Here is a 23193-nt window from a genome sequence, read left to right as displayed (position 1 = left end):
TTCCTTCTACTTAAAATTCTGGGGCCTGTCAGTAAGATGAAATCCAGAAGATGGCGCAGCAAAAAAATATTCACATGTATGAATATGTGCGCGACAAAAATGAAGTTACTTTTCCTTCGTTCATTCCAATCAACCTAGAATTAATCGCTGACTTGTTCGTCCCTTTCCACGCCCTCATTTACATATTTAAATAATATTTAAATGAAGCAGAGTCCAATTTTCTCTCCACTATCAGAACAAACAAATACAAACATGAATGTAAACTGGTTTAACTGTTTATATTCAGTTTAACATTTCTGACATGGACCACATACTTACATTTAAATAGTGCATATGAGCTCCAGTGTAAACGTTTATATTTGACGGCGGGCTGACTCCACCCGAAGCCTCTGCTTCCTCCATCAGTCTCACTGTCGGGCAGAGTTTTTCTGATGGACTCGGGTTCTCAGAAGAGCCTTCTTCCCCTGACGAAGATGGACATGTTCTACCATTGGCTGCGGCCTGTCGCTGAGTGCTGCCAACGGGTCCTCCATAGAGACTTTTGGAACCAGGTCGGTTACTGTGTGTTTCAATGGACGCAGCTTCAATTTTGACTTTGTGATAGTTTCAATCACGTTCCCATTATTGGTGCAGATTTTCTGTGTGCTAATGATTTACTGTTTGTTCTTTTGCCACTTTTCCATGTAAGACTTGGGGGGGGCAGGGTCGTTAACTCACGCCAGTTTCTCAGCCTTGGGTGATGATTATCTCAGTTTATTAGCTGGTTTGCCATCCCTGACCACTCCAGCGTTCTCGACATATGTAACCAAACATGGCGAAGAGCACTTTATTCTTACGGTCAGACCTCCTGTTTTTGCCCGCGCATGGCACCTTGACTCAACTAAGTTAGCTACTGCTAAAGAGGAGTTTGCTACGACGGAGCGTTTGGGGATAGTGAGGCGTTCTAACAGTCCCTGGGCCTCGCCGCTTCACATGGTGCCTAAGTCAGATGGGTCTTGGCGTCCTTGTGGTGAGTTTCGGAGGTTAAGTAACATGACTGCGCACGACCGTTATCCCATTCCGCACATCCAGGATTTTTCGGTCCGTTTAGCAAGTACGACGCTTTTCTCCAAGGTGGACCTGGTGCGTGGCTATCATCAGGTTCCAGTGCGATCCGATGACATTCCCAAGAACACGGTGATAACTCCTTTTGTGCTTTTTGAGTTCTTGAGCATGCCTTTTGGCCTCAAGGGTGCGGCTCAGACCTTTCAGAGGTTGATGGATTTGGTGTTACGTGACCTAACAGTCGTATTCATGTACCTCAATGATAATTTGGTGGCCAGCCAGTCAATGGAAGACCATCTGTTGCACCGTAGGATGATTTTCCAGCGTCTCAATGAGCACGGACTGATAATTAACACAGCTAAGTGTCAGTTCGGGCTGTCGGTGATCGACTTCTTGGGCCATTGCATTTCATCTCACGGTGCCGTTCCTTTGCCGTCGAAAGTCCAGCCGGTGGCAGATTTTCCCCGGCTAGCCTCCATCAAATCTCTTCAGGAGTTTTTGGGCATGGTCAATTTTTACAAGCGGTTCCTAACTCATGCGACCAGCCTTCCACAGCCGCTTTACGGAGCACTGAGGTTGAAAAAAGCCAATGATGAGGTCGACTGGACCCCTGAACGACTGCAGGCATTTGATGGTGCTAAGAGGGCTCTGCCAAATGCAGTGCTCCTGGCTCATCCAGTGTCTCTTGTGCCAATCGCTCTCACGACTGACACATGAATAGAATAGAATAGAATAGAATAGAAAAGCTTTATTCATCCCCAGAGGGGAAACACACTTTCACAACAGCGCAGTTGAAAAAAATAAAGTGCAAGGAAAAATAAATAATAAAATAAATAATACAAAATAAAATAAAAACGATCTTAAGAATATACAATTATTTACAAAATTAGAAATTTAACACTATTAACAAAATAAAATAGAATAAAAATAAAATAAAATAGAAATAAAAACGGAGAAAAAAAATAAAAAACACACGAGAAGAAAAACACACTACGGATTAGCATCAGGATATTTAAAGTAGGGAGTTAAATATCCTGACACCAGTTGGGATGAAGGACCTTCTATAACGCTCCGTCCTACACTGGGGGTGCCTGAGCCACTGAAGGAGCTGCTCCTCCACGGTCAGGTGCAGTGGGTGAAGAGCGTTGTCCCTGATGGAGGATAGTCTGGAGAGTGTCCTCCTCTCTCCCACCTCCTCCACCGAGTCCAGCGAGCGGCCCAGGACAGAGCCGGCCCTCGTGACCAGCTGATGTTTCAGTGGAAGCTGTGGTTGAGAAGCGTGTGGCAGAGGAGTGGCAGCCCCTGACATTCTTTAGTCGGAGACTGAGGGACAATGAGCGTAAATACAGCGTGTTTGACCGTGAGTTGTTGGCGTTATACCTGGCTACACAGCATTTTTGTTTCTTGCTCAAAGGCAGCGTGTTTACTGCGTTGTTGACCATAAACCGTTGACATTTTCAATGGCTAAAGTAACTGAGCCCTGGTCTGCTCGCCAGCAGCGCCACCGACAACTTGGTAGCAGATTGCCTTTCTCGGGTGCTGGTTTGTCCTGTTCACCTCGGGATGGATTTTGCTCTATGGCTGCTGATCGGACAGGACCCTGACATTCTGGCTCTTAAGTCGGTACTGGTACTGCTACTCGAGGAAACAGCGGTGCAGTATAGCTGTTCCGCACTCCTGTGCGATGTTTCCACTGGCCGCCCCCGACCATTGGTGCCTGTTGCTTGGCATCGTCGCGTTTTCGACGTGGTACACACTCTCTCTCACCCAGGTGTCCGGGCGTCATTGAAGCTTGTCGGGGCGAAGTTTGTCTGGCCGTGCCTGCGTAAGGATATTAAGGTTGGGCAGCCTCATGCATGGCATGTCAGCGTCCTCAAGTGCACCAGCACACCAGGGTGCTCTGGAGCCATTTTCGGTTCCAGCCAGACGCTTTGATCATGTGCACATTGATTTGGTAGGTCTACTGCCTCCTTCCCAGGGTTTTCACACAGTGGGTGTTCCAGTGGATCATGGGTAGTCTGGCAAGAGAGTATATATATCCGTGCTCCATTACACATGCTCACTCTGATCCCGACTTCTGAATAAACAGTTCACTCAACAAAGGTCTCGTTCCTGCATCCTGCCTCAAAACACAGTTATTAGCGCGAATACTTTACAGGCGACTAGGGGCTTGTTTGAAATGAGTGTAACAAGAAAAAAAAGTGTAAATCAGTAACTTAAAGTGTATTGATGATGAAGATGATGAAGATGATCTTATCGTCTGAGCTTCATATAAATGTGTGACGCAACACATACGCGAGTTATTATTACATTTAATAAATAAAAACGTTTTGTGTACAAATGAAAAAATCATGTGACAGTTTATTTATATGTGTTTTTCAAAGAGATCGATCACGTGTTCACGGCTTCAGCTGCTTTCATTCTGCAGCTTCACTTTTATCACACGTTGTTTCACAAAAATCTTCGTGACTTTTGTTGACTTGAAGCATCAGAATCATAATTCCTTTATTCTTTTTCTGAACAGCGTAAAATAGCGGATTAAAATATTCATTATAAAAATCGTTCTTAATAAATACAGATCATCAATTTGGTGAATGAGAACATATGAATAAGTTTAATAAGTAACTACTGTGTGTTCATTTATGATCAATAGTGATCGTTAATGTAACTGATGTGAACATCTCAACATGGCCACTGGGGGCCGCTAAAGGGTCGAACCAGCTCCAGGCCGTGCGGGAATTATGAACGTTTTACTGCTCTTTTCACTGTTGATACATATGGACTTTTACGTAAAATAATGGCTAAGCACGTTTTTTGTGCGTGAAACCCACTTTAGTACATGAGGCCCCACATGTTTCATGTTGTTGTCCGTGTGACGGGTCTGTTATTTCCACTATTATCTCTGCTAAAATCTGCTAACGCTACTTTATTATCAGATATAGTTCATAAAAAAATCTTTGTTCAAAGTTATATTTAAGCTTTCATACATATCTACTCATGTTTGACATTTTAGTGGAGAAGATGTTTATTTATTTGTTTATTTTCTGTGATATTCCGCATTTGCTAATGAGATGACGGATGACAATAGTGAGTGAATAAAACATTGCACAACAATAAACCTCACTGTATTAAAACAGATCTACATGTGTGGTCACCTCCTGAGTGTGTGTTTGTTATTCCTTAAGAATCATTTATGACGATTTAAAATATAGTTTTGAAGACGTAGTCGTAGATTTCTGCTTCAGAATCAGTCACATTTTTTAAATTAAGATTCTCATCTATATAGTTAATATCAGGTGAAACGTCTCTGATCACGTCTTGTTCAATCATCCTCAACTCTTACCACGTACATTTTCTCGGATTTTCACTTCATTTTCACTCATTTTTACAATGCAAGTATCACATAACCACGCCCCTTTCTCTGTCATACATCTTTAAAAAATGTAGTGTATTTTGTTATAGAAAAAACAACTGAAACTATATCAAATGTTATCTTGAACCGATAAAGGATCCAAAAATGAGTTAGAAAAATGAAATTTAAAGCACTTTAAGTTCACTCTTCCTGTCAATCAAGGGACCAAAATCTTTTAGCAAACAAGTTCTGGGACAAAATAAAATGTATATTTACCAAGGAAGTAAAAGTGCGTCTGTCTTTATTTCATTTGTGTTTGTTCTCCTTCAACAAACTTGTCTTTGTAAGACTGTTAGACGTTCCTCCTCCACTTCTGCGTGAAAAAAAAAGAAGAGGACGATTGATTCTGACGCTGAAACTGTAATTCCTGAGTGATGGAGTCAGAGAGACTCTAAACACTCACAGATGGTTCACATCCTTCACGGTGACATCACAGTTCAGGGAAGACTCTGATCCAACGTGTTTTTAAACTCTGACCAGACCCATCATCGTGCGTTTGTTTGGACCATTGCAAGGCAGGCTGGACGTGTTCAGGACATTGTAAAAAAGGCCAATAAATTCCAGAGGCATCCAGTCCTGAAGACGTTCTGATCGCAGCAACAGTCGAGGCACAGAAACCCACATCAGTCCAGTTGGAAACACTGACAGATTTGTGTCTGTAGGTCACAGAGTGTTTGTGAGGTTCTTGTTCTCGAGTCGTTGCTGCTGCCACAGAAACAGTGTTGGGTGGTTCGTGTCGCTGCAGGCAAACACTCACTTTTTCCGACGACTTCATCCACCAGAGACGCGTCTGCCTCCGTTCACTGTTGCTTCCTAGAAAAGTAAGTGAATTAAACACAGAAAGAAAAGTTGCTATTTTACTGCGTCTCACTTTTTGAAACAATGATAACAAGTCGTGTGTCTGGAAGAGGAAAAATGTTCTTTGTTGACTCTTTCAAGCAAGTAAAGATTTTGCTTTTTCTGTCTAGTTTTCGTCATTAAAAGTCTATTAATCCAACTGTTTATTTTGTATAGTTCAATGTGATGCTTTGTTTTAACTTTAGTGTCATTAAAGTTAGAATTCTAATCATATTTTTGTGGTTTATTTTCCTAATGTTTCATTTTACTGTTGATTAATCAAAAGTTTGTATTTTTCCATTCAAAAGAAACGTTAAGATTACTCAAGAGACAAGGGTCAGATCTGTTTAAAGATAAACATTTCATGGAAGGATTTTATTGTTTTATTCATGTATTTACGTGTATTTGTTTAAATCTTGTGCTTTTCTTAATTCAGTTTCACTACATTTGTAGGTTTTTATACAATCACACACTTTATTTTGTGTACAATTGTATATTAATTTACTATCAAACAATTTTCAACTGTAATGAAACAATTTTCAACTATAATGAAACAATTTTCAACTGTAATGAAACAATTTTCAACTGTAATCAAACAATTTTCAACTATAATCAAACAATTTTCAACTATAATCAAACAATTTTCAACTATAATCTAACAATTTTCAACTATAATCAAACCAATTTTCAACTATAATCAAACCAATTTTCAACTATAATCAAACAATTTTCAACTATAATCAAACCAATTTTCAACTATAATTAAACAATTTTTCAACTATAATTAAACAATTTTCAACTATAATCAAACCAATTTTCAACTATAATCCAACAATTTTCAACTATAATCCAACAACTTTCAACTATAATCCAACAATTTTCAACTATAATCCAACAATTTTCAACTATAATCCAACAATTTTCAACTATAATCAAACAATTTTCAACTATAATCAAACAATTTTCAACTGTAATGAAACAATGTTCAACTATAATCCAACAATTTTCAACTATAATCAAACAATTTTCAACTATAATCAAACCAATTTTCAACTATAATCAAACAATTTTCAACTATAATCAAACCAATTTTCAACTATAATCCAACAATTTTCAACTATAATCCAACAATTTTCAACTATAATCCAACAATTTTCAACTATAATCAAACAATTTTCAACTGTAATGAAACAATTTTCAACTGTAATCAAACAATTTTCAACTGTAATGAAACAATTTTCAACTGTAATCAAACAATTTTCAACTATAATCAAACAATTTTCAACTGTAATGAAACAATTTTCAACTATAATCAAACAATTTTCAACTATAATCAAACCAATTTTCAACTATAATCAAACAATTTTCAACTGTAATGAAACAATTTTCAACTATAATCAAACAATTTTCAACTATAATCAAACCAATTTTCAACTATAATTAAACAATTTTTCAACTATAATTAAACAATTTTCAACTATAATCAAACAATTTTCAACTATAATCAAACCAATTTTCAACTATAATTAAACAATTTTCAACTATAATCCAACAATTTTCAACTATAATCCAACAATTTTCAACTATAATCCAACAATTTTCAACTATAATCAAACAATTTTCAACTATAATCAAACAATTTTCAACTGTAATGAAACAATTTTCAACTATAATCCAACAATTTTCAACTATAATCAAACCAATTTTCAACTATAATCAAACAATTTTCAACTATAATCAAACAATTTTCAACTATAATCCAACAATTTTCAACTATAATCCAACAATTTTCAACTATAATCAAACAATTTTCAACTATAATCTACCAATTTTCAACTATAATCCAACAATTTTCAACTATAATCAAACCAATTTTCAACTATAATCCAACAATTTTCAACTATAATCTACCAATTTTCAACTATAATCCAACAATTTTCAACTGTAATCAAACAATTTTCAACTATAATCAAACAATTTTCAACTATAATCAAACAATTTTCAACTATAATCCAACAATTTTCAACTATAATCCAACAATTTTCAACTATAATCAAACAATTTTCAACTGTAATCAAACAATTTTCAACTATAATCAAACAAGAAGAGAAAAGAATAAAACTGTATTTCTTATCCGACACTAACTTAACAACTTTTATTGGTTCTCAGTCAGAGATGCTTCAGTGGACACTGAGGCTGATCCTCCTGATGAGCTCGTTCTTCACAGCTCGAGGAGTCAAGACTCTTCCCTTCCTGGACGACTCAGGAGAACCCGACCTGTGGGAGGAGGGTTCAGGTGTTCCTCCACCTCACCTGCTGCACAGCCTTCATGCCGACAGACCCGCAGACCCTCCAGGACGACCCGTCAACTGTTCCCAGAGGTTCTGGCTGCCTCCTTCCTCCGACGTCTGCTGGGAGGACGTGGCCGGACCCGAAGACCTCGCCAGGTCTCGCCTGCTGGTTCTGCAGAACCGGGCGGCCCTGCAGGCAGTGAGCAGCTCCAGTGGCGTGGAGGAGGGCGGAGCTTCTTATGAGCAGCAGGCCAGGGAGGAGGTGCGGGGGGTGGTGTCGGACCACCTGAGTGCAGCAGAAACCTTAGAGACCATGGAGAAGGTCTTCGCCTCCCTGGAGGAGCTGAGGAGGGACGAGAAAAGAGGGAATGTCTTCAGCAGGTCAGAAAACTGTTGGCATTGGAACACTTTTATGAATTTAACTTTTCAAATGTTGGAACTTTTATTAAAACTTTTTGTTTTTTAAATAGTTGAATTCAATCTAATTTTTAAGATTTTTAAATAATTAAATTAAAAAATAATTACTTTTACACATAGAGTTTAACATTTTAACTAATGATGCAAAAATAAAATTTCTAAATGAAATATCTTTGAATTCACAGGCTTTTAAATTCAATGTAAAAATGTTGGTATAGTAGTATCATCTCGCCAGACTAATCCAATCCAGCCCTGATTCACTCGCTCTAACTTTTGAATTTAAAAGACTATGAATTAAAAAATATTGAGTTTAGAAAATATATTATTGAATTATGGGAAATAAAAGATCAAACGCTATGTGTAAAAAGAAAATCAAAAAATGTATTATTTAAAAAATAATATTCAATATGAAATATTTTTTTAATAATTAAAAATGTAACTTTATATCCAAAATCTATTTTATATGAAAATCTTTGGTTTGATTGAAGCATTTTTTTTATTGAAGAAACTTTTCTACCTTTATATTAGTATAATGACAATGAGGTCATTTTCTCTTTTCAACTGTACTCCCCGTCTTTTGACAGAGCTACACAATAAAAAACAAATAAACTATGTATTGTTATGTAAAAATAAATATATATATTTATTTATATTAAATTATTTAAAAAGTGTAACTATAAAATGAAAATAATTAAAATGTTGGAAAAAATTAATAAAATATATATGAACATGTCTTAAAATAATGATGATGCTTAAAAAAAAACTAAAACATTTCAATAAGAATGTTTAATCCAAACATCCAATGTTCTGATGAAACTGATATAGTCGTCGCTCATGATCTTTTTTTATTTGGCAGCATGAGTTCACATCTGAGCGACACCAGAGAAGCTCTCCAAGGAAAAGAAAGACTCTCCGGCGTCCTAGAAGACCAGTTTTCCAGTCTGGAGGAAACTTTGCTGGACGTTCAGCTACGGATCCTCAAACTTATCCAACAATGACGTGGTTCTGAATTGTCGAGTTCAATAAACGTGTATTTGAATGAATGATCCAGTGAATGGTGTTTCTTCACGAACGCATTCTCGGCCGGAACATTCACCAGAAAGGAGGAACAAAAACTTCTTAAGAGCCGCGGTGTCACTTCCCTAAAACCTTCCCCGTCCCGATTACCTTCCACATCCTGGTTGATGTGACGTCATTTCCTTTCCGCATCCGCCATGTTTTATCAGGACATCCATTGCTGTGTCTCAAATCACATACTACCCTTAGTATGCTAGAAGTTAGTATGCATCAGTTTAGTATGCATACTAACTAGTACGCAAATTCTCCGCAGATAGTATGTCTCAAATCAAACTCTGCTGCTACACACTAACCGGAAATCACATGACAGCTTCTTCTTCTACTTCTATTTAACGATGTTTCAAGCAGCTGTTTGAACGCTATCGCCACCTGCTGGCAGCACGTTTTGGAAGTTTGGAAAAATAAAGAAAGAAAAAATATGAGAATCTAAATAATCGCGAGATATTTAAGATGGTATCAGCAGCGAAGACGTGTTTATCCTCCTACTGCTGCGGAAAATACACCTGTAAGTATATGAATATATATGCATTTATATATGACGTAACTTCCGTTTAAAACGTCACTAAGATGGAGCTGTTTAGTGTCCATCGAACCATGCTCAGTTTTGTGGGCGTGTTAGTACGCCAATTTAGTGTGCATGGCGCACTAAATTTCGCATACTAAGAATTGAGACGCACTAACGCACTAAAAATACTAACTTTTAGTACGCTAGTATGCGATTTGAGACACAGCCCATATATTAGCGTAATTAGCGAGCACGCCTCACTAGATGCACGTGTTCTTCTTCTTCCAATCACCGAGAAGTAGGTTGTGTTCCACATCTCTCAGCTGAAGATGAAGACTTTTGAGTTTTTTAAGTGTTTTAGAGAATTTATCTTAACCGGCGTCATTGACTCCAGCCTGTCAGAGACCGAAAGACTTGATATGCGTCGTTCTGCTCGCAACTTTTTATGATAAGGTGAGAACAATCTGCTAACTTTACTGAAATCAGCCAACATTTTCCTCCATAACTTGAAATAACCCCTTGAGTTATGATCATAATCTCAGGTTCTATGAATTGGTGCGAAGCGCTCTAACTGCTTCGCTATTGGTGGATCCTTGAGGCCCCGCCCCCTTAACCTCAGACCCTCCTGCTTCGCTCCCCGAACCAAGGGGAGGAGGATTAGCGAATGAAATAGGGTCCACACATGTGAGGAGATGTTTGTACCTGACCAGAGCCAGGTGAGGCGGACCTGGAAATAGGAAAGAGGTGTGTTTGCCAAAGCTGCCAAAATGAAGCCGGTGTAGGTACAATTTCTGTCCCCCCTACAATATCGTCCCCCACTTCCTACGTGATGACATCACACGCTGCATAGGTGAACGTCTCTTTAAAATATTTTTTATGGGTTAAAGAAACGTCAACAGAACGTTAAAAATACGGACTAGGCGTGCTTAGTTTTAAAGAAAATAATTATTGAAAAGAAAATATTGTGAACTGTATTTAACAAAGAGAATATACTAAAATAAATCATCATGTCTGGAACAATTACAATTTAAAACAGTTAAAAAAATTAAAAAAAATCAGAGAAAAGAAGAAGCAGGATGCAACACAAGTGTATTTGGAAAAAGCAAGTTTTCTCACAACAATGAGCAGAAAATAAGAGGCCAGAGAAAAGGAAAGAAGCAGAGAGAAAAAGACAGAGCAATAAGTTGATGCTACATCTGTCACAGGAAAGGTCACATGGCTCGTGAATGTTTAAAAAAAAGTGATGATGAGGAAGAAGCATGACTAGAGAGAGGAAATAGAGAAAAGACAAAGAAAAGGAAAGAAGAGGAATTAAATTACTATGTTCCAGAAAAACAATGAAAACAATAACACAAACGAAGCAGACATTTATTTACTGTCAAATGAAACAGATTGCAAACTTAAAGCAGAAATTGTACTTATTAATGGTCGTCACATGCTATTTTTATTAGATACTGGAGCGGAACGAACAGTAAACAGTGACATCAATTACATTACAGTAGGAGAAAAAAAAAACATAAGAGCAATGTCAACAAATGGAATTGGAAAAATCAGTCCAATCAGTGAAAGACTGACTGTTCAGTTAAAACAAGATAGTGATTTGATTAGTAAAAGTCTGGTACTTGCAAGCAGTAAATGCAGCAGTACAGCAGAGGGCGCCAAATGTATCAAATCACATACGTTGGTCAACTTGATAAAATCCAGAAAGGACAGTATTTTACTGTCATGGATTTAAGCAATGCTTGTTGGTCCATTCCGTTAGAAAAAGAAAGTCAAGCATGGTTTGCTTTTACTTACAAATGAGAAACACTTACTTGGACAAGATTACACTGCAAGTCCAACCATTTTCAGTCAAAACATTCAGGCGTGTCTCAGTAACATTACTCCAAAGGAAGGAAGTGGAATTTTAGTTTATGTAGATGACATCCTATTGGTAAACGAAAATCAAGACAAATGCAAAAAAGACTCTCTCCAACTCCTTGAGTATTTTCATTAAACAGGTAACAAAGTAAGTGAAAACAAGTTACAACTTTGGAAAAAAAAGTCAGATATTTGGAATATACCTTAATCAAACAAGGTAGAACAGTGAACCAAGAAAGAAAGGAGCCAAATTTGTATACAAGTTATACATACGCCCCGAAGAAAAAACGTGGTTACCAAAATGATTCTTTAAATAGTCATGGGTTGACCCCTTGTCTCTAGCAGGAGAGATGCTAGACCAGATAAATGGGATTTGTAACACGCACAGGTTTAATTCCTTCTCGAATAATCTTTGTAAGCAGTGTTTAATCTGCATCAGAAATAACTCCCAAGGTCAGTTGAGACCAAAACGTGGCTCACTCCCTGATCCAAGTTATCCATCCAGACCATTCACCTAGATTTTATTCGGTTATCTAAACTGAAAGTTGCTGAATATCGTCTAGTACTTATAGATGCCTTCTCTAAGTGGGTTGATATCTTTCCAAAGGCTAAACCAGATGCACCCACAGTAGCCAAAGCATGAGGTAATCACATACATGTAGTTCCTCAGTTTGGAATTCCGGAGATCATCAGGAGTGACAATGGATCACATTTTGTCAATGAAGTGATTGACAGCAACAGACACACACACAGTGCACATTGGTGACCAGGTCTACATCAAGGTCATCAAGCGAAAGGCTTGGAACAGTGATCGCTGGGAAGGACCGTTCCGGGTTCTCATCATAACCCCTACGGCTGTAAAGGTGGAAGGAAAAATCCCCTGGATTTACTTTTCCCACTGCAAACTACGACATCTTGTCAACTCTCCGAGACCTGAGCCTGCAGACCACAACTCATCCAAGCAACAAAAAGACGCAGGACTTCAAACTACTGAGTTGAGACAAAACGGTGTTCTGACATTGTTTTTACGTGTTAGTAACCTCTGACTACCCTGGGCACTGCAAAAATGATTTGTCCCCCTTTTTTCTACGCCCCATACTCACCACCCTGTTCCTAACCACGTTCGTCATCTGAGCACCATGGGCATGGTAGGAAACACGGGCCACATGGGACATCATGGACGGTAAAAAGGACGGTATAGAAAGAGCATACCAATGCCCATGTGACCTACAAGAACGACCAGAGAGAAAACGTCAGGGCATAGACCCTTGGGTAAATCAAATGCTCTATTACAAATGTCTAGAAGTAATCCTCTCTGAACATCCAAGTCTGATGATAAATTGTAAAGAAAGCTTTGGTATTTCTTACAAAGGCAAATGGTGATATACTTTCATGATATATAGAATCATGAAAGTCTACTCTATACTCCAAATCCTTCTGGTCTAAACTATTTGGTTTGACGCGTAGAACTCGAGCTGAAAGGTCAGTCGTTACAAAATTAATCAGACCAAGATCTCAGAAACCAAGCCTTAAATTTTGAACCATGTACATGATGTGACTACTTTTTGTTTACCTATACATAACAAAGTCTCTATGAAAATAATTGGGTTAAGTTAGCTATCGAAACAGGCAAAATAATGAATCAATCATGCATTTTGTGTATGGGTCCTAGACCCCTGTTAAGAATTGTGCCATTTGAACATGTTCCCCAGAACTGTATCACAGAACTAATGACTAAAGATAACACCAAACCTGAATGTAACAAATAAGAACCTTTCTTTCCAGTAACTTCGTTTGAGGGATCCAGACCCATCTTTAGCAGTGACATAGAGAGAAACCAGAACTTTACTTGTTTTAAAGTTACTGATACCACTGATAACAATTTGTAAAATTAATGTGAATTGCACCACTTACACAACACGGGCTGACATTTGGTGGATGTGCGGAGATATGGGGTTACGACAGAACCAGCCCTATCAGTGGAACGGACTGTGTACGATGGTTACACTGATCATGCCGGTCACCACAGTTGCCGTCAGTCCGGAAACAACAATCTCTTTGGATGACTCCGCCTTGAGTAGGAATAGAAGCAAGAGAGCAGTTGGTTGGATGGGCAAGGACGACCCCACTTACGTACATTGATGCCATTGGTGTAACTAGGGGTGTCCCACACCGTAAGGAATGTGCCCAGTTAGAGCTTTGTTTCCAGAGAAATGACAGTTTGTGCATAAAGACAGTGACCTTCAGCAAGATAAGGGAGATAAACTCAGCATGCAGGAAATGACAATGCGCCCACTGACTCATACAGAAAACAGGTCATTGCTGGCTGCGTCCAGGCACAAATAAACAAACTGTTTGTACTCAAGTGTGTCGTCATCTGAAATATGAAATAAAAAGCCAGCCAGGAGAGAGGTTCTTCAGTGGTTTGGGGAGAGCCATGCCAAGCGCCTCTCCACTTGGTTGTAAAAACTGGATTCAGACAGTTTGTTACTCTAACGCTTGTCTCTGCTCTCATTCCGAGTGTCCGGGAGAAATTCCCTGACACTCATCCTGTCATTGTAAGTAAGTAAGTAAGTAATATTTATTTATATAGCGCTTTTCGAGACCAGGGTCACAAAGCGCTTAAACAATCAAAACAATACTCAAAAAAGTACATACTTTAAAGATCAAGATAATACTGAGAACAAAACAGGAGTTCGAGAAATTCAAGGAAAAGCCTGAACAAATAGAAACGTCTTAAGATGTTTCTTAAAGGAGTCAGTAGACTCCATCAAGTGCAAAGAGAGAGGAAGATTGTTCCAAAGCTTAGGAGCAACAGCCTGAAAAGATTTCTCTCCTCTGGTCCTGAGCCGTGTGCGTGAAACCATAAGTAGATTTTGATCCACAGACCTCAGAGCCCGAGCTGGCGTGTAAGGCTGGATTAGATCAGTGATGTAAGGAGGAGTCTGACCATGAATAGATCTGAAAGTAAGAACCAGAATTTTAAAGTTGATCCTGAAAGAAACTGGAAGCCAGTGAAGAATTTTAAGGAACGGAGAGATGTGAGTTCTTCTACTTGAGCGGGTCAGAATTCTCGCTGCAGAGTTCTGAATCAACTGCAGACGAGACAGATCCTTCTTGTTAAGACATGAAAACAAACTGTTACAATAGTCCAGACGAGAAGAAACAAACGCATGGATTATAAGATCCAGATCATGTTCCGACAACATTTTCCTAAGTTTAGAGATTTTTCTCAGTTGAAGGAAACAGTTTCTGGTAAGTTTTCTGCAATGTCGAACAAGAGACATGTCTTTATCAAATACAACACCCAGGTTTCTCAGGCTCAGTTTGACAGACTGACCTAAGTCACCCAAGTACTGACTCAACCCTGGAATCTTATCATCAGGAGCAATCACCAGTGTTTCAGTTTTGTCCACATTTAGCTGTAGAGTGTTTTCACTCAGCCATTGTTTGATTTCTAGCAAACAATTGACTAAGCTGTTCAGGCTCTGGGGCTCAGTTGGATCAAAAGAGCAGTAGAGCTGGATGTCATCAGCAAAAATGTGATAAGAAACATCTGGAAATCTCTGAATGATTTTACCGAGGGGAATCAAGTACAGCAAAAACAATAAAGGACCCAGAACAGAACCTTGAGGGACTCCACACAACATATCTGCCGATTCAGACTCATTTGATTGGCAGATACACTAAAACTGCGCCCAGAAAGGTAAGATGAGAACCATTCTAACACAGACCCAGACAGACCCACTTCATCCCTCAGTCTTCTCAGCAGGATCTGGTGATCAACTGTGTCAAAGGCTGAGGACAGATCCAAGAGAACCAGAACAGTGAATTTACCAGAGTCAGCCGACATCATGATGTCACTGGACACTTTCAATAAAGCTGTCTCCGTAGAGTGATGTTTACGGAAGCCAGACTGAAACTTCTCATGGATGTCGCTCTGATCCAGGAACAAAGACAGCTGCTCAGACACCACCTTCTCCAAGATCTTGGACAAGAAAGGGAGCTTAGAAATAGGCCTGAAATTACTGAGGTCAGTTGAGTCTAAGCCTGGTTTTTTGAGCAGAGGCTCCACAATGGCATGTTTAAATGCATTGGGAAAAACCCCTGTGGAAAGGGAGAGGTTCACCATATTGGTAACCCAGCGGCCAATTACATCAAATACTTTCATAAAAAGCCTACAAGGAAGGACGTCATCTGAGCAAGAGGAGGGTTTCATCTTGTTCACTAGTGCCGAAATATCACCCAAAGATACAGCAGTGAAGGAGGACCAAGAGGAGGAGAGGGGCTCAGAGACAGTAGGGGTTCCAAACAAAGGGGGAGAGATTTTCTCTTTGATCAATTTAATTTTGTCAATGAAAAATCTCAACAATGCATTGCTGTCAGCTTCACAGAAGACAGGCGTGATTTGAGGAGCAGGAGACATGAGAGAATTAATCGTGTCAAACAAAACTATGGGGTTTTTCCTATTTGCTGCTACCAGTTTTCTGATGTAATCAGATCTAGCAGTTTCTACCATCTCATTGTAAGAAGTCATCAGATCCCTGAGGTGAAGTCTATGCACCTCAAGTTTAGTGGACTTCCAGAGACGCTCAGTCTTTCGACAAAGTCTCTTCAGACTCAGGAGATCTTCATTTGTCCAAGGGCACCGTTTTTTCTGAATTTTCAAGTTCGATTTAACAGGTGCCACTTGATCCAGTATTTCAACACAATGATCAGTGAAACAGTGAATCAAACTGTCCAGTCTGGGCAGTCATCAAAGGAAAGACGGTCAAACATAGCAGAAAAACTGTCTGCAGTATCGGCTGAGATGACACGCCTCTGAGACCTAACTTTCAAAGGCTTAGGTTCAGGGATGAAGTCCAGGTTAAACAATACAAGAGAATGATCACTCAGATGGACATCATGTACAGATACATTAGAAATGTCCAGGCCAAGAGTAAAAACTAAGTCTAAAATGTGGCCTTTTTGATGAGTGGGTTCAGAAACATGTTGCTCAAAATTAAAGGCTTTTGTTAAAGTTAAAAGTTCTTTAGCAGAACAAGATGTGACGTCATCAACATGAAGATTAAAGTCTCCAAGAATAAGGACAGATTCCATTTGAATAATGGAAGATAAGAAGTCACTAAAGTCTTTCAAGAACATTGCCGCAGGACCAGGCGGACGGTAGATTGACACACAATAGAAAGGTCTTGTAGAACCAACCAAGATCATCTGAGATTCAAAAGAAGTGAATTCCTGTGTCTGAATCACTTTGCAAGAACAACTCTCCCTAAAAACAGTAGCAAGACCTGCTCCACGACCAGAGAGGCGAGGCTTCCCCAGGACAGCGCTCCCTACTGGACAGAGTTCGTTCAGATGAATAAACTCTTCCTCTCTCTGCCAAGTCTCAGAAAGACATAATAAATCCAAATCAACTCTTGTGAAAAGATCATTAAGAATAAAGGATTTATTAGTAATGGAGCGAACATTAATAAGTTCAGCAGCGATGACGTCACTGACGACGCCGCGTCACTGACAGGCACGCAGAGCGGGATCTTTTGAAGCGAACAGCGGTCAAGTGGGTACCAGCTGTCACTGAAGTTCAACTCGGTAGTAAAAGCCGAATTAAAGAGAGGAAATGAAAAAATCTTACCACCTTTCTTTGAGGTCTGGACAGACGGCAGCGCTGATGTGTCGTCATACTCTGCCGCGAGAGGAATGTCGATCAAACATCGATGACATCCGATGATGTCAGAGTTGTTCCCAGCGATCGCGACTGCACGTCTTATCCTGACCTGAACTCCAGACCGACTCGATCGCTTGTGGAAATCGCCCGGTACCCGAGAGATCAAACGATATTCCACAGAGTCCGAGTCGATGAGAAGCGGAGCCGGAAACATATTCACCGGACGTTGGTAACGGTCGCGGTTATAATCTTCCATCGACTCTCTGATGTTGAAAAGAGCATCACGATCATAGATCCGAGATGCTTGAGACATATCTTTAGTGATATGAGCATAATATCCGGACAAATAGTCGTTAAAACGACTGTTTTTGGCAATTATTGCAGGAGCTTACGTTCAAGCAGCCGATCAAAGGCTCACGGGAAGCGGAAGTTCCATTGCTGTGTGTTCTGCTTCCTCTGGGCCCATCCTGCCACAACACTAGTTGACGCTGTTGTGGTGTAAAGGGTTATTGGTCCAAGATCACTGACATCATCCTAATGACTTTTCCAGCTACTGGAGAAACCAGAAACACACACACACACTGAGAGACAAACATCTTTTGAGATTGGGAAACATCTTGTGAAATCACCTTGGCCAAGTGTCCAGACATCGTCACACCGAGGAGGTCCGGAGGGCGGACCCCACTGTGCACTGTATAAAGTCAATGTGTGCTGTGAAACTATGATGATGTTCGAACTCTATGCTTGTACGGATTGCTTGTGAATTATCTGCTGGGCTTCGACCCACAGTTAATAAAATCCATCATCCCGTTGACCTGGTCTGGGTTCACTCATTTCCAGTCGACAACCTCTGGTTCCTTCTTCAATAACGCTACTACATTCAGCGCGCCCTGCACCTGACCAGGTGACAGTCTGCCCACAGCCAAATCTTCTTTGCCACACTCAGAAGGGAAGGGAAGCCGACTCCACCCTGGCGATTCATGTCAGGACGGCATGAAACCCTCGGTGCGTCATGGCAAAGGGATGCGCCGTTCCATGGCACTCCCGCCCAGAAACACGGGGACACCAAACCTGGAACTGGCTGCTCTCGACAGCCTTATAGGGGAGGAAAACAGCCTCTGGGCAACGTCAGAATAATGAGTTTCCATATTATAACATCTTCAGATGACAGAACCTGCCGGGCCGGCACAAATGTCACACGGAAGTGAGAGTAAACTGATTGAGCTGGTCTTGTGGACATCTGTATCTTAAAGGGCAATAAAAGACAGTGATCAGGGTCACTTTAAGTTATGTGGTGAGCAGACCCAGCAGCATGGGCGGGCATTGGGGGGCCGTTTTTTTTACATAAGAGTGGTCAACCCTCTGCCCTGTCGAACGAAGCCAAAGCCCTGTAATCCTATTACAGGTGATGTAAATGTACAATGTAGTAGTTCAACTCTTTACTTATTTCCATGTGAGAACACACAACAACGCTAACAGCAATCCGGGATTCAAAATATGTTTGTTTATTATCTTCCTAACATGGAGAGCGAGCAGGAAGCAGCGGCATCCATGTCTACTGAAAACAAAAGCACTGAAGTCAACCTGAACCCTGGAGTGAACATCCAAACTGAGAGAGTAGCTGCAGCTAAAGCCTTTCCTTGAACTCACCAACACACCTGCCTTGGACTTGGGCTCCGTTCAGTGTTTTTATTGTACCTTTTAAAAACAAGGCTCCTGTAGAATGACTAAATAGCCTATATTGTCATGATGGTCATTTGGTGCCCTTTAAAAAAAATGTTTTTCAGCATCATCAAGCTGTCAAACAGATCACCCATCACACCTGACATGATTTTGTTCAATAAGATGAAAACTTATTTGATGGTTCAATCCAGTGTTCAGCTTGACTTCAGTGCTTATGTTTTCAGGAGAAGTGAAGCTCTTTGGTGCTTTAGTTTAATAAATGGACACAGCACTAACATTTGTTGTTGGTTGTTATTTTATTTTTCAGATTTTTGGATCAACCGTCACTTTTTAGTAATGGAAGAATTATTTCTCTGTGTGTGCGAGTAGTTCCAGAGCCATTGTGCCCCCCTGAAAAAATGTAATGCCCCCCCTTAAATGTTTTTCTGCAGCCGGGTCTGTTTCTGATGCAACTGGACTTGAGTAGATTTACAAAAACAATTTATGACAAAAGAGCTAAACATTAATAATAATCAATAATTTAAGAACAACATACTATGTTATCCCTTAATTACATTTTACCTGTGAAAAGTGATCCCATGAGATCCATATTCCACTCATTAGATCCATAAGTGACACAGAAGTCCGGCATCTTCTGACAGTTCCTCGTCTGCTGACAGAATTAGTAGTACAACCAGTATTTTTTTAAATAATTATTTTGATTTTTTAAAATAGTTATTTAGATTTTTAATTATTTTATATTATTACAATTATTTGCTGAATCCTGGACCGATTTTCAAACTGGTTGGTCTGTTCAAATCGTCATACATATAGCTATGATACAGGGTGCTTGGATAATAATAATAATAATAATAATAATAATAATAAAAAAGGTTCTTAGATGGATATTTAAAAAATGCTAGTTTTACTTCTAATTTTATGGATGATGTAATGAGCGGAATATACGAACGCGATCTCGTGGGATCTTTAAGGGGTTTTAGTTTAGTATGTTTTTTAAGGTTATAAGACTATAAGTAGTCATGAATAAAACTTATACAAGACTACTGTTTTCACTGTTTAATTTTGGATGTTGTGTGTACTTCTTGTTTTGTGTGATTATTAAACTGTCTTTTGTGAACCTCCCGCCTGGTAACTTATTATCCTCCTCTTCTGGGTCTTCTTGAAACTAAACCGTTACAGTGGAAGAGGAAGTTCCTCTGTATGGAATCAGGCCCAAAACAGTATCATTGTGTTTTAGTGTCTCTATTGCTATCTTGTATAAGAAAAACAAAAGTGTCCTCTAGTGGTGAATGTAAGTAATGCAGGAAAAAGAAAGTTTAATAAACAGAACTTGCTTTTCTGTGTTTTAAGTGATATTTCGAGTCTTGGTAAAAATAACATCTTCACATTTATTTGAATGTTTTAGGATTCATTTTGTTAAATATGATTCAATCCACATGTAAAATACATGCTCGGACTACAGTTGTCATGAGTCTACATGTTCCTCCTTGTGTTTCCGGTTTTATTGTGAAATCAGCTCCCTTCTGTGTCTGTGCTAGTCTTACTTCCCCCCTGTCTGAGTGGTAATTGTTCCCAGCTGTGTCTTGTTAGTCCCGCCCCCAGCTGTTGCTGATTGCTCCCCTGTCTATTTAAACCCCCACTCTCTGTCACGTCTTCGTCTTGACGTCATCTTCGTATCGGACTCGTATGAACACGCTAAGTACTCGTACCGCTTTCCTACCTCTTGTTGCCGAATATTATTCTGTTGGATTACGTCTTTGCCTTCCCCTTCGGAATAAAAGCAAGTTTCCACAATTGAACTCTGCGCCTGGGTTTCTCCGTTCTGCACCCTGACAACAGTGACTCAGATCTTCTTCATTTCTTCAGTTGAATGTCACTTTATGAATTCATGTTTTTTTTATCCGGCAGAAAAATAAAAGTCTTTCAGAACATATTTGTCAAGTTTGGAGCATCTGCCTTTGATACCTCTGGAATGTTTTGTCCTCCTTTTATATCCAGTCAGTTCTTTACGCTGCCGTCTCCCTCGTCTCAGCATCTTTTGAACACCACATTGATCACTTTTAATTAAAGCTGTTATTTTATCTCCTAGTTTGAATTGGTCCATGAACGCACCACTTACCGTGTGGATGTGAAGTTTAGAGCGTCAGTCGACAGTTTAGCTGCTGAAGTTACTGCTGAGTGTCAACAATAGAGTCAATGATCAACTTTTGCTTCAGTTCAGAGACGAGTGTTTTCTTTGATTGTATTTCAGGTCGTCAGGTTTATGCTTCATGGAGACTGATGCACTTTATTGTCAGAATAAAAGAAGAGAAAGAAGTGACAGAAGTATGAACGCTACACTTCATATTCATGTTGTCACGTGTGTGCATCATCAGAACATCAACCATCAGAAGATCCTGACATGTGCTCGGCTGTACTTGAGCTTCAACTCTTACAGTCGACTGAACAACAAGTGATGAAAGAGAAAGTTTCTTCAACAATTCTTCACATTCTTTCTTCCTTCAAAACAACACGTTTGTTTCAGGAGCAGATTTCTTCTTTCCTCACTGTCAGCACTTTTCATGATGATTGACAGCAGCTACACACGTTTGATGGAGGAACACACTCACTCACTCAGCTCACGCACACACACTGAAGAACCAGAACCAGGAACCTCTTTGAGTCCAAATCCCAGGTACAAAGGTTCAGTGGAGATGAAGAAGGTGTTGAGGTGTTTAAGACCATTAGAGGAGTCTCTGTAAAACTGCAAATATCCAGATTCAGGATCGTTGATCTTCACTCTTACTCTGTGAGAAACTTCTTGACTCTTGATGACAGTTTCTATCTTATTGTGACAGAATTTATATCCTTCATCATCAGAGCAGCTCAGACTCCAGGAATAACGGTTCTGTCCAAACTCAGACTCGTCTTCTTTCCCTCCGTCTCTTCTGAGAGTCAGTGCGATAGAAGCTCCTCCTCTCCACTCCAGCTCCCAGGAACATGGTCCAGTCACAGCTTCTCTGCTCATCACCTGAAGACACCGGTGGAATCTGTCGGGATGGTCCAGATAATCCTGATCCTGCGTCACAAGTTCCACCGTCCTGTTGTCGTTGGACAGTAGGAGGCGCCGGTGTGCTGTGTCCGGGTCCAGTGAGAGTGGACGGAAGTCTGAGAGAAGAAGACACGAGAGGTGATGATGGTGGAAGAACTTTCTCTTCAAGACAATCATGGACTCAGTGTCCCAGCAAGCCAGGGAGGGCTGCTCTGTTTGTTGACATCTAGTGGAGATCATCATCAAAGTGAAGTCTTCTGAGACTGGGACCACCTCCAGAGAAGAACCAGCAGAACTGGAACATCCCATAATAATCTTGAGGAGATGACTGTCACATTTGATTGACACCAGTGTGTCCATATCAAGTCAGCAGCTAAACTAGCATGTAGCTAACATGATGTTTCTTCATGTTGTGGAAACATCTCTGCGTTCATCTCCACCATCATCCAGGTGAGATGCTGCACTGAGATCTTCTCACTCCACTGAGAACGTGATGATCTTCATTTGCACTCTCAAGTCAAAGAGTGAAAAGAGTGAATGAATGAGTGTGAGATGATGAGGAAAGTCAACATTGCTGCTTCTACATCTGCACGGAGGCTCCTCACCAGCTGCTGCTGGACACCATGTTGGTGACCAGTGTTCTGGGCAGTGACCTGGACTTGATGAAGCTCCATCAGCAGATTCAAGTGTAACATGAAGTCACCAACATCACAACTGCTCCACGAGAAGCTGACAGAGTTGAGGAGTTCTCATCCATCAATCAAATCAAACTTACACTTCTCATCTCCAGATGTTGATCTCTGTGGTCCACGATCCAGCCTGGAGGAAGAAACATTGAGAAGATCAGATTCATTTGACTTCAGATGTTTCATGACTTCATGCTGCTAAGTGGACGTTCTTTCATGACTGTGTTGACCACAACAAAGATGGATCTAGAAACACTCGCTCAGTCTCCACTGTCTCCTTGTTCTTCCACTGGTGTCCAGCAGGAGAACATGGAGAAGCTCTGAGAGTTTGATTCATGTGCTCAGTTCAGATGAAGAGTCTGATCAGCGTCACACACTCACATCTCTCTGCTTCTGATCACATGTTCAGAAGATCTTTGGAGCTCAGTCAGTGAGTTCTGCTGCTCCGTCCATACCTGAGAGTCTCCAGCCTCCAGTCTGGACTCTCCAGTACAGCAGACAGCAGCTCCAGTCCTGGTCCTCCTGGATCGTTGAAGCTCAGGTCCAGCTCTCTCAGATGGGACGGGTTAGATGTCAGAGCTGAGGCCAGAGAAGAACAACCTCCTGCTGAGATCTGACACCTTGACAGACTGTAATGAAGGAGAAACAGTTTCATTAAATCATGAGACCAGAAGAACTGAAG

At 40.1% G+C, this 23193-nt stretch overlaps 2 protein-coding genes across 2 annotated transcripts in view; one reads left to right on the top strand and one right to left on the bottom strand.

The window, feature by feature from the left end:
* The first annotated feature begins 5234 nt into the window (after nt 1–5234).
* LOC148083142 (uncharacterized) lies at nt 5235–8999 on the top strand. Its single transcript, XM_087786251.1, has 3 exons — nt 5235–5277; nt 7463–7965; nt 8858–8999. The coding sequence occupies exons 2-3, from the start codon at nt 7469–7471 to the stop codon at nt 8997–8999; spliced, it is 639 nt and encodes a 212-aa protein (XP_087642377.1). The 5' UTR covers nt 5235–5277; nt 7463–7468.
* Nucleotides 9000–22574: 13575 nt separating this feature from the next.
* LOC148083141 (NLR family CARD domain-containing protein 3-like) overlaps nt 22575–23193 on the bottom strand; it is a 28159-nt gene continuing 27540 nt past the window's right edge. The window contains exons 5-6 of the mRNA XM_087785873.1: nt 22967–23140; nt 22575–22644 (exon numbers count right to left, since the gene is read on the bottom strand). Coding sequence (XP_087641999.1) covers nt 22575–22644; nt 22967–23140 — 244 coding nt within the window. The remainder of the gene's footprint in view (nt 22645–22966; nt 23141–23193) is intronic.

Source organism: Callionymus lyra, chromosome 3 (assembly GCF_982586985.1).
Source record: "Callionymus lyra chromosome 3, fCalLyr1.hap1.1, whole genome shotgun sequence".
In the NCBI taxonomy this organism is placed as follows: domain Eukaryota; kingdom Metazoa; phylum Chordata; class Actinopteri; order Syngnathiformes; family Callionymidae; genus Callionymus; species Callionymus lyra.
Note: the sequence above shows the minus strand (reverse complement) of the source record. Positions and strands in the feature narration are given on the sequence as shown.

Excerpts from the sequence above, each read along its gene's own strand:
- LOC148083142 (XM_087786251.1), top strand. The coding sequence starts at position 7,469 with ATGCTTCAGTGGACACTGAGGCTGATCCTCCTGATGAGCTCGTTCTTC. Across the intron at positions 7,966-8,857 it reads AGAGGGAATGTCTTCAGCAG|CATGAGTTCACATCTGAGCG; the intron begins GTCAGAAAACTG and ends TTTATTTGGCAG.